At 40.8% G+C, this 13812-nt stretch overlaps 2 protein-coding genes across 2 annotated transcripts; both read left to right on the top strand.

Moving 5' to 3' along the window:
- Nucleotides 1-293: 293 nt before the first annotated feature.
- Nucleotides 294-2086, top strand: rhoh (ras homolog family member H). The gene is made up of 2 exons (XM_079553801.1): nt 294-679; nt 1091-2086. The coding sequence occupies exon 2, from the start codon at nt 1346-1348 to the stop codon at nt 1922-1924; it is 579 nt and encodes a 192-aa protein (XP_079409927.1). The 5' UTR covers nt 294-679; nt 1091-1345; the 3' UTR covers nt 1925-2086.
- Nucleotides 2087-5946: 3860 nt separating this feature from the next.
- chrna9a (cholinergic receptor, nicotinic, alpha 9a) lies at nt 5947-10222 on the top strand. The gene is made up of 7 exons (XM_079554187.1): nt 5947-6252; nt 6367-6512; nt 7246-7400; nt 7482-7662; nt 8061-8412; nt 8545-9095; nt 9685-10222. Exons 1-7 carry the CDS (start codon nt 6144-6146, stop codon nt 9853-9855), a joined length of 1665 nt encoding a protein of 554 aa, XP_079410313.1. The 5' UTR covers nt 5947-6143; the 3' UTR covers nt 9856-10222.
- The last annotated feature ends 3590 nt before the right edge of the window (nt 10223-13812 follow it).

The raw sequence follows: 13812 nt of genomic DNA, 5'->3' as shown, positions 1-13812 counted from the left end.
ATTATGACATTGTTCAGCTGTTTTTACTGTACAAGTAAACGAAAATACCAAAATTAAGGTCTAAAACATTCAGCTGCAGTTTTGGCTGAAATTAAACACTTTTCATTTCCCGCATGTGTGGCATTAAAATCTAGTATTTGGGCATTAAAAAGCACTCCATTAGAGTTGCTTCTGCCAGTATAAACCCTGCAGCAAGGCAAGTTTATATGTAGAGCACAATTACGCAAGGCTGCTCAATGCACTTTAGTAATTAAATGGAAAGTAATTGTTTAGAATTCATTTAAGGAGCAGTATATTTAGTATTTGCTGAAAACCTCTTGATCATATACTACTGCATACATTACATCAGGCTGCAGGTGGCCATTTCCCTGACGCTCTGTGCCTCAGTGTGAATTTGTGAGTGACATGTGAGAGCTCAAAGTGAGGCAGCTGCTGTGTGGGAGGCGCAATCGAGTCAAACCTGTCGTAAAGCGGATGCTCACAGCCTCTAGCTTTGCTTCCTATCGTCATGTTGAGGTTTTGTTACAGTTATTCAGACTTATAATCATCTATGCAACCACTGAATCTGTATTATGTTAAAAAGACATTAGATCGGCATTCAAACACTTACTGTAAATTACATCTCTAACATCGAGGTCAACAGACGCAGCAGATCCCTTCAATCCTTCAAGACCCAAAAGTAAGTTTCTCTTTGTGCTAAATCTTCGAGTGGGGAGGGAAAAATGTGCCACTGACTTTCACACAAATGTTGATGATTTAAGTAAGTTTTGAAAGAAATTATGTTTGTGTTCTTCCCTACAGAGTGCTGTGTAATATGCAATAAGTTGTGGCAAAATGTAACTCGGTTTGCCAAATGGGAGACAACTATTTGAAAAAAAAAGTGTGTTTCCTCATTAATAGATTTAGAACATTGTGTCAATCAAAAAGTGGAATCTTTTATTTCTAAAAGCCACACATTTATTAATCTGGTTACACACATCAGAAATGATTTGAAGAGTAGTTACTGTTGAAGTGTAAAAATGGCTAAAAAAACACACAAGGAAGTTGTATTTGAGGTTGATTTGTAACTGTCATTTCTATTGTGTTTTAGTGGATCTTCCTCTTCGAGAACAAGATGCCGTGTGAAACGGACTCAAGTAGAATTAAGACTGAGATCTTGTATTTGACGACAAAGCGGATGTGAGATGGGCACAGACTATCGGCCTACCAGTGTCAAGTGCCAGATAATTTGAAGCATTTTTAGACCTTCACATGATAAATCATTAGCACCAGACAGTCTACACTGTCCAAAAGCATCAGCCAGCTGGAGCCATTTTTCAACAAGTCAGAAACGACACAGCGAACAATGGCGGAGATGTCGGTGAAGTGTGTCTTGGTTGGGGACACAGCAGTGGGTAAAACAGCCCTGTTGGTTCGCTTCACTTCAGAGACTTTCCCTGAGTGCTACAAGCCGACGGTCTTTGAGAACACCGGCGTGGAAGTGTTCATGGATGGAGTGCAGATCAGCCTGGGGCTTTGGGACACAGCAGGGAATGACAACTTAAGACAATTTCGACCCAGGTCATATCAGCAGGCCGATGTAGTTCTGATCTGCTACTCTGTGGCCAATCCAAACTCTCTGGCCAGTGTGCAACACAAGTGGATATCAGAGGTGAGGGAGCACTTACCCAAGGTGCCCGTGCTGGTGGTCGCCACTCAGACTGACCTGCGAGAGATGGGTGCGCACCGAGGGAACTGCGTGATGCCCACTCAGGGCAAGCAGGTGGCTCATGAGATCCACGCCAAAGGGTACCTGGAGTGCTCCTCTCTCAGTAACCGTGGTGTGCAGCAGGTTTTTGAGTGTGCTGTCCGAACCGCTGTGAACAAAGCCAAGAAGAGAGAACACAGACGCATGTTCAGTATCAGTCAGTGCAAGATGTTCTGACCTCCGCCCGTCTCCACGTTAGATCTTGAAATTATTTAAAATAAGGACGTTTATTTCTTTGTGGATTTAGTGGAATTGTATAGTAGATTTAAGTATTTGGTCAGTGCATTACAGTTTGTATTGAAAATCAATGGCCAACTTATGTTTATATAAAAGGACTTTATTGACTTAATTGCACATTCACCAACTGCCAACATTCTTCGTAATAATGAAGCTGCATCACTAGTTTGATTGAAATGAGCGAATAATTCTTTCTAACACCTGAGAGCTTACCTTTTTTTATTTGCTTACCATTTTTTGTGAATTTTGTTCTAACTAAACACAGGCTACTCCTGCAAATTTAACTAAAATCCATCCACATGGTCCATGTAATCATGAGCGGTATATTAAATGTGTACGGAAAAGTACTGGACCTACAGATCAAACCAAAGGATTGTTTCATGATTTATAATCAAAAGGTCTTCATAAAATGCAATAACTACAGCATTTTAAACCGTCTGTGCCTTTACTGTTGGTTTGTTGCTCCTGTTTACACATGTATTTCTTCAAATTAAACACACAAACAAAGAAATTATCGGGGAGTGGGGTAAGTTGAGCCAGTGGGTTGAACCACCCTTATTTTTTGAAAAAACATTTTTATTTTTATGTAAGATTATAGATTTGATCTTTACATGAATGTGCCAGACAAAAGAAATGGACAAAGTGGCTGTAAAATAACTCCGCTGTTTATAGAAAAAGTGTTTTTCACAACTCAAAGTGAATTTTTGGCCTGATCGCAAAAACGATCGTCACAAAAAAACGAAATGCATGCAAGTCAATTGTTTTTTCTGATGCTGGTTGGTCATTTCGTTCGGTATAAAAGCAGATTAACAGCTTAGGCAGATTTCGTCATAAATTAACTATCTTGGTGTTTTCAAAGAAGAAAAAATGGAGTAAATAGACCGGGGGCATTGGGCAAGTTGAGCCTATCTGCTCCATAAGAAACAACTACAAAACATTTTAATGTACAATTGTATAGTTTTTGCATCGTTTATTGGTGGTGTTGGGTCGAGTCGAGACAAGCAAATTAAAATGAAATATTACATTACATTATTTCTTTGTTTTTTTCGAGACAAAATGGCATAATCTGCAGAAGGAATGAAAAGAAAAATCTATATTTCTAAAAAAAAAAAAATTGCTAATGAGAAACACAAAAATGTAATGTTTAGTGTCAGTTTCACCTTTAAATCTGGTGGTTTCATTTACCTCAAGACCTGGTTCCATTTACCCCGCGTCTGAGGTAAAATGAACCTTTTTTTTTTTGAAGACCAACATCTGTAAAACCATATTTTCCTGATGATTTTTGAAGATGCAAACAACACGTGTGTAAATAACATTTTGTATCTATTTTATACTGTTTTAACACAACAACCACCAAAGCCAACAAGTGGCTCATCTTCCCCCACTCTCCCCAACTATTCCTACATTTGAGGAAACCCCTAACAGTTAATTATACATGCTACCGTGGTACAATGGGTTAAGTATTTGCGAATAGCGGTTATTGTTGTATTTCATGTGTGTTCGGTTGCTACAGTATATGAACACTGACAGGGGCGAAGCCAGTTTAGATTCAACTTCCAACTTCTTGCTGTAGTTGTGTCCCGAGGCAAGAACTTCACTTGCATTGCTCGCTTCAGTCACAGAACAATATATTTGCTCCTGTATTTGTTTGTTGATACAAAAGAAACCCGTAAGCAAAGTAAAGCTGATAGTTTTGGTTTACTGTTTAGAGCGTCATTAGAAAATCCCCCAAAGTCTTCAGAACCTTTTTCACAGAATTTCTCTCAAATAATTTTGTAGTGTAGTATATCTATATTGACGTCAACACCAGCTGTAGCTCTGAACATACCAAACAAATAGACAAAGTTAGTTAGTAACAGCGTATGGTACGAATGTGTCCAAATAAACATCAAGTAATCAGAACCTCAAGGACTCCAACTAATGCAACCGTGACAGGCAAAAAGTAACACATTCTGCTGATTGAAAAGACGTATTTGTTTTGTCATGTTTGTATCGCGTTGGTGTGAAAGAGCCTTTAAACCAATTTAGGAAGGCAGTGAGACCAAGTTTGATTTCTCGTATGTGAACTGTACTTTAAATAAATGCTTTCAGTGTTTTCAAAGCAATGAATAAAAGTAAGGAAAACAGACAGTTGAATGTGCTGTGGTCAGATCTTTCATTTCCCACACTATGTTTGCTCCCACAATCACCACAATGCACCCTGTCCTCCTCTGCACGTTACAATAATACTACTTGAAAGGTTGAAGGCAAAAAAGAGATGTCGATGTTTGCATTAAGAATTTATATCTCATGTCTGCCAATAGTCTTATGCAGTCCTTTAGTTCAGCCGGTATCCTTTACATGTTGTCCTAGTTCACATAAGAGTTCCTTGTGTAGCACGGCCATCAACTTCAGTGGAGAAGGACAAAATAATATCAATAGTATGAGCAGCAGCAGTAGAGGTAATAAAAATGAAAGTAAAGTATTCTAACTATAACTTAAAGTGATCATTTTTTCTCAAGCAGTTGTGTATTCATCACTGCTGTTACTACTACTCTGTCATTTCTGTGTTTTATTTAATAGATGGATGTTGCTAAGTCTTTGTCCTTAATGAAGAATGTATATTGTTCCAGGTCCAGGGCTGGCTGGTATAAAAAAAAACATTAGGAATCCAAAAATGTCCTGCTGGAATTCTAAGCGCAGTTCTATGTTAACAAGTTTGCTTCACTCATTGATGAATTATTACTATTTTCATGATACATGCATGTCACGGTCTTGATTACATACATGACGTCCCTCCGGTTGTTGTTAAGCTATTCAGATCTCAATTATTCTTTCCAAGTCTTGTTTTATAAAAAGAAAAGAAAAAAGACAGAAAAAAAAATCTATAAATAAAATTCCGCGACCTTTACTGTAAGCCACGCTTAAACAGAGCTGCAGGTGCACATTGAGCACAGCTCTCTTCAAGCAAAAGGGCAAAGAGTATATATCATTGTTTCCTGTCAGCTCTATCTATGGTGTTTCGCTCAAATATTCTTAAATTCAATGTCTTACATACATCAATGTATAATCGATGTGTGATCTCTTTGAGCTGTGAGCTTTTTTTCTGGTGAAGTGCTCTCTCACAGGAAACACCTGTTGTATGTTCACTCAGTGCCTCACAACACTGACACAGTTACTCTCGGGCCTCAACAAATGAGGTCTAGGGCCTAATCAAATCATGATACGTGGGAACCTTTTCACTTTGTGAAATATTTGCATTTCAAGAGTGATGACACAGTGTTTCTTTACTTTACTCTAATTTACAGGAGTTTGCAATTGCAAAGTGTAAATGGTAAAATATTATTAACCACAATCTTTAAAATAAGCCACAATAAACAATACAGGGACCGATTGTCAAGAAATCCAAAGATAGGCTAAATGATTGGAAGGGACATCCGTGACTAAATATACAAAGGAAACTATACTCTGGGACATAGTCCACTAATGAAATACAAATTACAAAAAAAATTACAAAAGGCTAATGAAAATATTTATAGAGCTATTGCAAGGGAGCTCGGTTTATCAAGTTTTTGGGTAAATATTTGAAATAATACATATAGATTTTGGTGTTACTTAAGTGAAGAACTGGCTCCTGGACAGAGTTACAGAGGTCAGAATCTCTAGTTACGATTTTCGAAGCCAATGTGGGTAAACATTCTTGTTATCTGTGATGGAACATGTAGAAACCTTCTCAGCAGAGAACAGGGAATTGTTTACAAAGTGAAATATGATCTGGTTCTTTGAGGTGTCCATAAAGCACTTACGACACATGTGCTTCTCTCATCAAGTTATGATGAATGTGTGTGATTGACACATGTCATTGGTCATGTAACGCAGGCCGCTCAGCATGGATGTGTGCTGCTATGTCGTACAGCTGATTCTGCTCGTGTACAAGTGGATCAGGCTGAGAGCATCAGGTTACTGCCTGTCTGCCACCCGACACTGCTGAGGACCTGTGTGTGCATGTCAGTGTGAACGATAGCCTCAGCTCCTGTTCCACCTCAGCCTTCCACAAAATGACAACTAACAACCAGCGCGGCAGACGCGCTTTCTGACAGGATGTGAGATCTTAGGTTTTCTGCTGTGATCGAGACTCCATCAGGCACAGGGGAGACACAATGGAGCTCAGAATAAACTGATGGAAAGATGTTGGCTGAGCTTTGTTTGTTTTACTGAAGCTGCAGCCTGTGACTGGTTCAAAATGAGGACGGCAGTGGTGATTGTATGGATTAGCCTCGTGATGCAAGGTCAGTGGTTCGAGACTTACCTGTATGTCTGTGCTGCTTGTGCACATTCACATTGGATTCTGCTGTCTGTATGTTTTTACAATGTTATTGGTGGTGTCCTTTTCTTCCCCTTAGTGTCCCACGGTGCCCGGGGTCACTACGCCCGTAAACTGCTGAATGACCTGATGGAGGGTTACTCCAATGCACTCCGACCAGTGGAGGACACCGACAGCGCTCTGAATGTGTCGCTGCAGATCACCCTGTCACAGATCAAAGACATGGTGAGTTCACAATAACAACATAAATGCACTTACAACTACTTTATTTAGGTATTTATTGTTTTATTAAATGGTAAAGTAAAATCTGACCATGGAGGTTTACTTTTACAAACATAACCTTAATAAAGTAATTTCTGAAAAATGTTAAAATGTGTTTTGACAAAAATAACTAAAGTTGTTCTACTTGCACCATCATATTCTCTACCATATTCTGAAACTTTGGATCAATTGAAGTGGGTTTGGGTACAGAGTGGGCAATGTAACAGCAAGAGGCAGTGGCAATAATTTGTGGTGCCATCACCAGCAGTAGCCTATGTCAATTTTACTATTATTATATGCAAATATTTATTTTGTTCAGCCTATGTCTTACATTTAATCAGCTAATCAGAATGAATCAGGTTAGAAATAGGTAGCCTTTTCTTTTTATTTTTGTTGTTGTGCAGTTAACTCGTCGTGCAACTTTACAGCCCTTTAACCAACACTTGACAGCACTAAGCTCACAGTACTAGCATCTCAAGAGAGTAAAATTCTTACCAAAACCTCTGCGAATAATGTCTCCAACTCGAAGACATTGGTCGATTTTCAGTTGCTTTGAGTCCGTTGATTTTACGTAACCTGGTCCAATCAGGCCATTACCCATGCTCACCACTAGAGGTCAGCCCTAGACCGTTCTTGGACTAATCCATGGACTGGCCTGATGATGGGAGCCTATAGCTGTGTGTTTGTGTGGGTGCAGGATGAGAGGAACCAGGTGCTAACCACATATCTGTGGATTCGCCAAGTGTGGCATGATGCCTACTTAAAGTGGAACAAGGAGGACTACGATGACCTGGAGATGATAAATATTCCAAGTGACCTCGTTTGGAAGCCTGACATTGTCCTTTACAACAAGTTAGTAACTAATGAAATGGTTGTTTAAGCAGCTCACACAATGAAAGGTAGACTGACATTGTTTTTTCTGTGTCTGAACAGGGCGGATGATGAGGAGGGAGAGCCTTCTAACACTAACGTAAAGCTTCGATACAATGGGGAGATCATCTGGGACTCTCCTGCCATCACAAAAAGCACATGTGTGGTAAACGTTGCCTACTTCCCCTTTGACTGGCAACAATGTAACCTCACATTCGGATCCTGGACCTACAATGGAAACCAGGTATAAGAGAATGTTGATATGAGATGTTGCAGTGTAGCTGTAGGCAAATGTTTTAAAGGTTACATCCACCAGTCAAGACTAAAACAGTCATTAGTCGTGGCTGGAATATCCTATTTGACCCCCAAGAAGAGTTCACTTAATACTCTGTTTAATGTGTTATTTGTGGGAAAGAATAATAAACACTAGCTTCTCAGTTCAAAATTGAATCAAAATACTCATCGCTTACAAATCTCAGCTCCTTCTTGCAGGCCAACCACAGGCATAGTCCTCTGAAACTAAGCAGAAAAACAGAAAAACTTCAGATATGCACATTTGTAGGGTACGGAAGCTACGGTCACTTCTTTCTGACTAATTTTCTCCAAAGTCCTGACTCCTGAGTGCATTCGTGCTTTACACAGGTGGACGTCACCTTAGGAATGGATGGAGGTGATCTGTCTGACTTTGTGGAGAACGTGGAGTGGGAATGCCATGGAATGCCTGCTGTTCGTAACGTTATGATGTACGGCTGCTGCTCAGACCCCTACACCGAGATCACCTATACCCTGCTGCTCAAGCGACGCTCCTCTTTCTACATCTTCAACCTGCTCCTGCCGTGTTTTCTCATATCGTTCCTGGCACCGCTGGGTTTCTACTTACCGGCAGACTCAGGGGAGAAGGTGTCCCTGGGCGTCACGGTACTGCTGGCATTGACTGTGTTCCAACTATTGGTTGCTGAGAGCATGCCCCCTGCAGAAAGCATGCCCTATATAGGTAAGCCTTTGGGCATTGTTTACTTCTGCTGTGTGTCCTTAGCAAAGCTCTCATCATGGCTCCAGTGTAAACTTAACTGTCTTGTATGTGTTTCCATCTCAAGCCTGTTTTGTTCTTTTTCTGCTCTTCCAGGGAAATACTACATAGCCACGATGACAATGATTACAGCCTCCACGTCGCTCACCATCTTCATCATGAATATCCATTTCTGTGGCGCTGAGGCCAAACCAGTCCCTCACTGGGCCAAGGTGCTCATCATTGATTACATGTCCAAAATCTTCTTTGTCTATGAAGTGGGTGAGAACTGTACAACGCCGGAGAGCGAGAGAACTCCTCTGTACTCCGAGGAGCCTATGAGTGAGATGGGCATCTATACTGAAGATTATTATGGCCAGGATGATTCATACAAGTATAGCAAGAATCACAAGAGTCAGGCAAACGGCAATGCTAAGTCGTACCACTATAACAACCACAACAACCATGTGTCCCGGCTGGAGAGAGGTGAGGCCAAGCAGGCGCCCACTCAGAGGTACCATCACATAATGAGAGATGAACTGGACTACCAGGCCCCTCCAAACCTGCAGCATCTGAACGGAGGCCTGAAAGAGCAGCTACTCTTCAACCCGGAAAAACTGCAGGTTCAGGCCTGTCCCTGCTGCTGCCCATGTCAGCAACATAAACAGGTTGGTTGTTAACCACTGGTTTAGAGAGTATTTCTGCATTAGTGGGTAAGGCGCATTGAGTTGCCTTGTGCACGAAATGCGCGGTATAAATGAAGTTGCCTTGCCTTGCCTTGCCTTGAACAATAAAAAGGTGTGACATGTTAGGAGTAAATCAACTTTGTTTATATAAATGTGCAGCGAAGGGAGGATGGCTTTATTTGAAGATGAGTTAATTAAGGATGTTTTTTTATTTAAATATTCGTTTTGGTTGTACTAAAATGCCAACATTTAAGACATTTTTTTTTACAACTAGTAAAAGAAAATTAAATCATGAAAGATTGCGCTGATATAATCAAGCCAGGTCAACAGTGTTGTCTGGTCAGAATTACATCACTACTTAATGTGTTTTACAACAGGGTATGCAATTATAAGGTTAAAGTAAGTCGTCTGTCATGGTGTGTTAATCTTCAGCACTTGAAAGAAAAGAGTTGAATGTATATAATATATTTCTAAAATAAAAAATAAAGCATTTAACTTTCTTTGTGATGTATTATATGTGCCTTTAGGGGTACTCACTATTTTACCACAGAATGATCCTGTCTTTCCTCAGGTTGTCAAGAACATCCAGTACATTGCCAACTGTTTCAGGGAGCAGAGATCAACTTGCATCAAAGTGGCAGAATGGAAGAAGGTCGCCAAGGTCATGGATCGATTTTTCATGTGGATCTTTTTTATCATGGTCTTTCTTATGAGTATCCTCATAATTGCCAAGGCCTCTTGACAGCTTTTGCATGGACTTCAATAGACAGCTATCAAACAGTTTTCAGTAACAGACACTGCATGCTTGAGTCGTTTAACGCATGCTTTCACACCAGGCTTCCAACCTCCAAAGACACACAGAAATTCACCAATGCTCAGTAGAGTTAGTTGACATCAGGTGTTTTCGCACGTGTCATGGCGGTTTAACGGTAAGACAATCTAGACGTTGTCTTGAACATGCATGGACTTTGCATTATGGATGAGCAAAGAGCCAGAGCTGTAGGCATTACCTTACTTTACACTATACAATTAGTATTATTGTATTACTGTTTAAAAGGAAAAGGACAACAACAAAAATAATGAGCAATGTTTAAATTGATTTGAAAAACGTTTTTTGAGCCAGACAGTGGTTATTATTGGCATTCTTGTATGTATGTATGTACGTATGTATATATGTATGTATGTATGTATGTATGTATGTATGTATATATGTACATATATATGCTGTATGTATGTATGTATGTACATATATACAGTGGGGGAAAAAAGTATTTGGTCAAAATCCAATAGAAAGTCTATGGGAAACGGACCAAATACTTTTTTCCCCCACTGTATGCTGTATGTATGTATGTACTGTGTGTGTGTGTGTGTGTGTGTGTGTGTGTGTGTGTGTGTGTGTGTGTGTGTGTGTGTGTGTGTGTGTGTGTGTGTGTGTGTGTGTGTGTGTGTGTGTGTGTGTGTGTGTGTGTATGTATGTATGTATGTATGTGTGTGTGTATGTGTGTATGTATGTATGTATGTATGTGTGTATGTATGTATGTATGTGTGTATGTATGCATGTATGTATGTATGTGTGTATGTATGTATGTATGTATGTATGTATGTATGTATGTGTGTATGTATGCATGTATGTATGTATGTGTGTATGTATGTATGTATGTATGTATGTATGTATGTATGTATGTATGTATGTATGTATGTATGTATGTATGTATGTATGTATGTATGTATGTATGTATGTATGTATGTAGTGTAAGTCTACCTCCTCTACTTGAAGCAACTGTGTACTAGTTTAATAAATGATTCATGAATTCATAAAGTAGCTTTACAATTTTGTGCCCTATTCATTCACACCTGACTTGGTGGTGGTAAACTAATTTTGTCGCCACCGCTGCCCTGGGGTAGACTGACTGAAGTGAGGATGCCAATCTGTGCCATCGGCCCCTCTGACCACCACCAGCCGCTCACTTACACACTAGTCAACATAAACGCTTTGCTTGAAGATGCAAGTAATTGTTTTCCCAATGGTGAGAGCAGATAAACTGGTTGAGTTCAGTGTTATTCAAACTTTCTTCAACACTACTGTATGATTCAATCGTAGATTACTGCACACGGGCCAATTCCACTTGGTTTGATTTTATAAACAAGACTGTTAACATGTCATGTTTGTCACATCACTAAAAACAAAACAGCATTCTAGTATTGATCCGGTAGTATAGGTCCAGTTTGCCTTTTTCCACTAACAGGATACAGAAAGCATGTGAGTACCTCTTAACTCTGTGGACCTTGACCCACTCTTACTTCTAGGTAAGACTTGAAATGATCAGAGACAGACTATTGAGCTATGGTGTCTCAGGTCCAGACTTGTGATGAAGATAACTGTATTTCAGACACACCCACAAAGCCCTCATCCATATAGAAACACTTCATTTTTCTACTGTTTGTGAAGCCTTGTTTCTGCAGCAGGATGTCAGCCAACAGCAGCAAGCACCAATCGGTCAACGGCTTTACAGGTGAGCTCAGGTCCCTCTCTTACCATCTAAACGTTCTAATGTTCTGTCAATACCTGCTAAAATAACATTAATCATATTTAATCATATTTGTTCCCACAGGTCGAAGGACGTCTCCCAATACTGAGACCAGACTGGTGCTACTGGGAAAGACCGGCAGTGGAAAGAGCTCCACAGCTAACACCATCTTGGGGCGCAAAGTTTTTGATTCGAGGGTCAGTGGCTCTTCAGTCACTCAACGCTGCCGCAGGGCGTGTGGGGACTTCTGTGGACGCCATCTGACCATTCTGGAAACCCCTGGCCTCATGGACACTCAGCAAACCCCACAGGAGGTCCAAAGAGAGCTGAGGAGGAGCGTTAGCCTCCTCTATCCCGGGCCTCATGCATTTCTTCTGGTCATTCGGATTGGAAGGTTCACGGAGGAGGAAAAGGAAACAGTGCGGCACATTAAGCTGGCCATGGGTTCAAATGCACTCGCTTTCACTGTGGTCGTTTTTACTCATGGTGACCTGCTGGAGGAAGGGGGGAATGTGCAGCAGCGTGTGATAGACAGATGCCCAGATCTGTATGCACTTGTGACCAGCTGTGGGGGCAGGTACTGTGTCTTTAACAATCTCACTGGGAGAAGCAAAGAGCAGGTTTCAGAAATGTTAGCTTTAGTGGATTCTGTTTTGCAAGCCAACGAATGGAGCACATACAGTGGCAGAATGTTTCATACAGCAGAGGATGAAATGAAACTGCTGTTAGAGAAGGAGGATATGTTGAATAAAAGGCAAGAGAATGAAATCAGAGAATGGTTTGAAAGAGAACTAGAAGTGTTGGAGGACAGAAGCAAGAAAGAGTTGTCTGAGATTAGGAGACAGCACGAAGTAGAAAGGGAAAAAGCAGAGAAAGCAGCCTGGGAACTGGAAGAAGCTTTTCGACAGGAAGTGAAAGAGATCAAAATGATTAGTGAGGAGAGAAGGATCCATGACATGCTGCGACTGATAGAAGTGCAGAGAATGGAGGAGGAGAGAAGGGAAGTCCTTCAAGGACAACTGGACAATGTGACCAAGATGTTGGAGAGTCAAGTGAGACGAGAAGGAAACCTTCAAAGAGCAATGGAGGAGCTGGTCCATAGAGATAGAGCAGAAAGTGAAAAGAAAGACAAAGAAAATGTAGCACTGCAGAAGCAGATTGAGAAACTCAGCACAAGCTTATTGGAGCTGAGCTGCAGGGACGAAGACAGGAGACAGCAAATGGAGGCCATTGTGAGGCGTCAGAGAGAGGAGAATGAACTGCAATGCCAAGTGCTGGTGGAGAGACAGAAGGCAGAAAGAAAGAGAGTCGAATTTTTGCAACATGAGCTCAGAGCAATCAAATCAATCATCAATCATCAAAAGAGCAGCCGACATAGAACAAAAGAAATCCAACTAGGGAAACTGAAAAGTCCTATGTTGAGCCAGGGGGAGCCACTAAAACCACACGGCACAATGTCAACTTTGACGGGTTACATCCATGAGATGGCACTGATGGGCGTCAACGCAACACTAGAAGGTTTTGGAGCCAAATGCTGTATACAGTGACCTTACTTACACTTTTCCTGATCACTCAGTTAATTGGATTTTCTTGACTATGACAGAACAACAATGCCAGCACACAGCGCAGGAGAAGAATATGGAAATTCATAGTGAGTGACTGTACACACTTGTTAACTAATAATAAAACAATTAAAGTAACACTATTTATTTTTTGCCCACTCATTTACAAAATGTGGATAAATGTATGTTTGTGTTGCCCAATGCAGCACAGCATGTGGAAGCAACACGGAGCCGATCTGATATGAAAAGCCAGCGCTACTCTGCAGTAAGAACATAACCGCGGCACGGTGGCGCAGCGGTTAGCGCTCACGCCTCACAGCAAGAAGGTCCCGGGTTTGATTCCCATCTGGACGGGGCCTTTCTGTGTGGAGTTTGCATGTTCTCCCCGTGCCTGCGTAGGTTTCCTCCGGGTACTCCGGTTTCCCCTACCACTAAAAACATGTACAATAGATTCCCCTCTGGGGCCAGGACTCTCCTGAAAAAGAGATTCTTAATCTCAGTGGGACTATCCTGGTTAAATAAAGGTCAATATTTAAAAAAAATAACTAAACAGCACTACTTCATGATAAATTAGTATCAGCTTTAAATCTGACTTGAAATACAGCAACA

Source organism: Gobius niger (assembly GCF_951799975.1).
Source record: "Gobius niger genome assembly, chromosome: 3".
Taxonomy (NCBI): domain Eukaryota; kingdom Metazoa; phylum Chordata; class Actinopteri; order Gobiiformes; family Gobiidae; genus Gobius; species Gobius niger.
This window is presented reverse-complemented; position numbering and strand designations above follow the sequence as displayed.

Bases quoted from the DNA above. Each gene is read 5' to 3' on its own strand.
- chrna9a (XM_079554187.1), top strand. From the start codon at position 6,144: ATGGAAAGATGTTGGCTGAGCTTTGTTTGTTTTACTGAAGCTGCAGCC. The intron at 6,253-6,366 runs GTCAGTGGTTCG...TCTTCCCCTTAG, and splicing joins GATTAGCCTCGTGATGCAAG to TGTCCCACGGTGCCCGGGGT. The intron at 6,513-7,245 runs GTGAGTTCACAA...GTGTGGGTGCAG, and splicing joins TGTCACAGATCAAAGACATG to GATGAGAGGAACCAGGTGCT.
- rhoh (XM_079553801.1), top strand. From the start codon at position 1,346: ATGGCGGAGATGTCGGTGAAGTGTGTCTTGGTTGGGGACACAGCAGTG.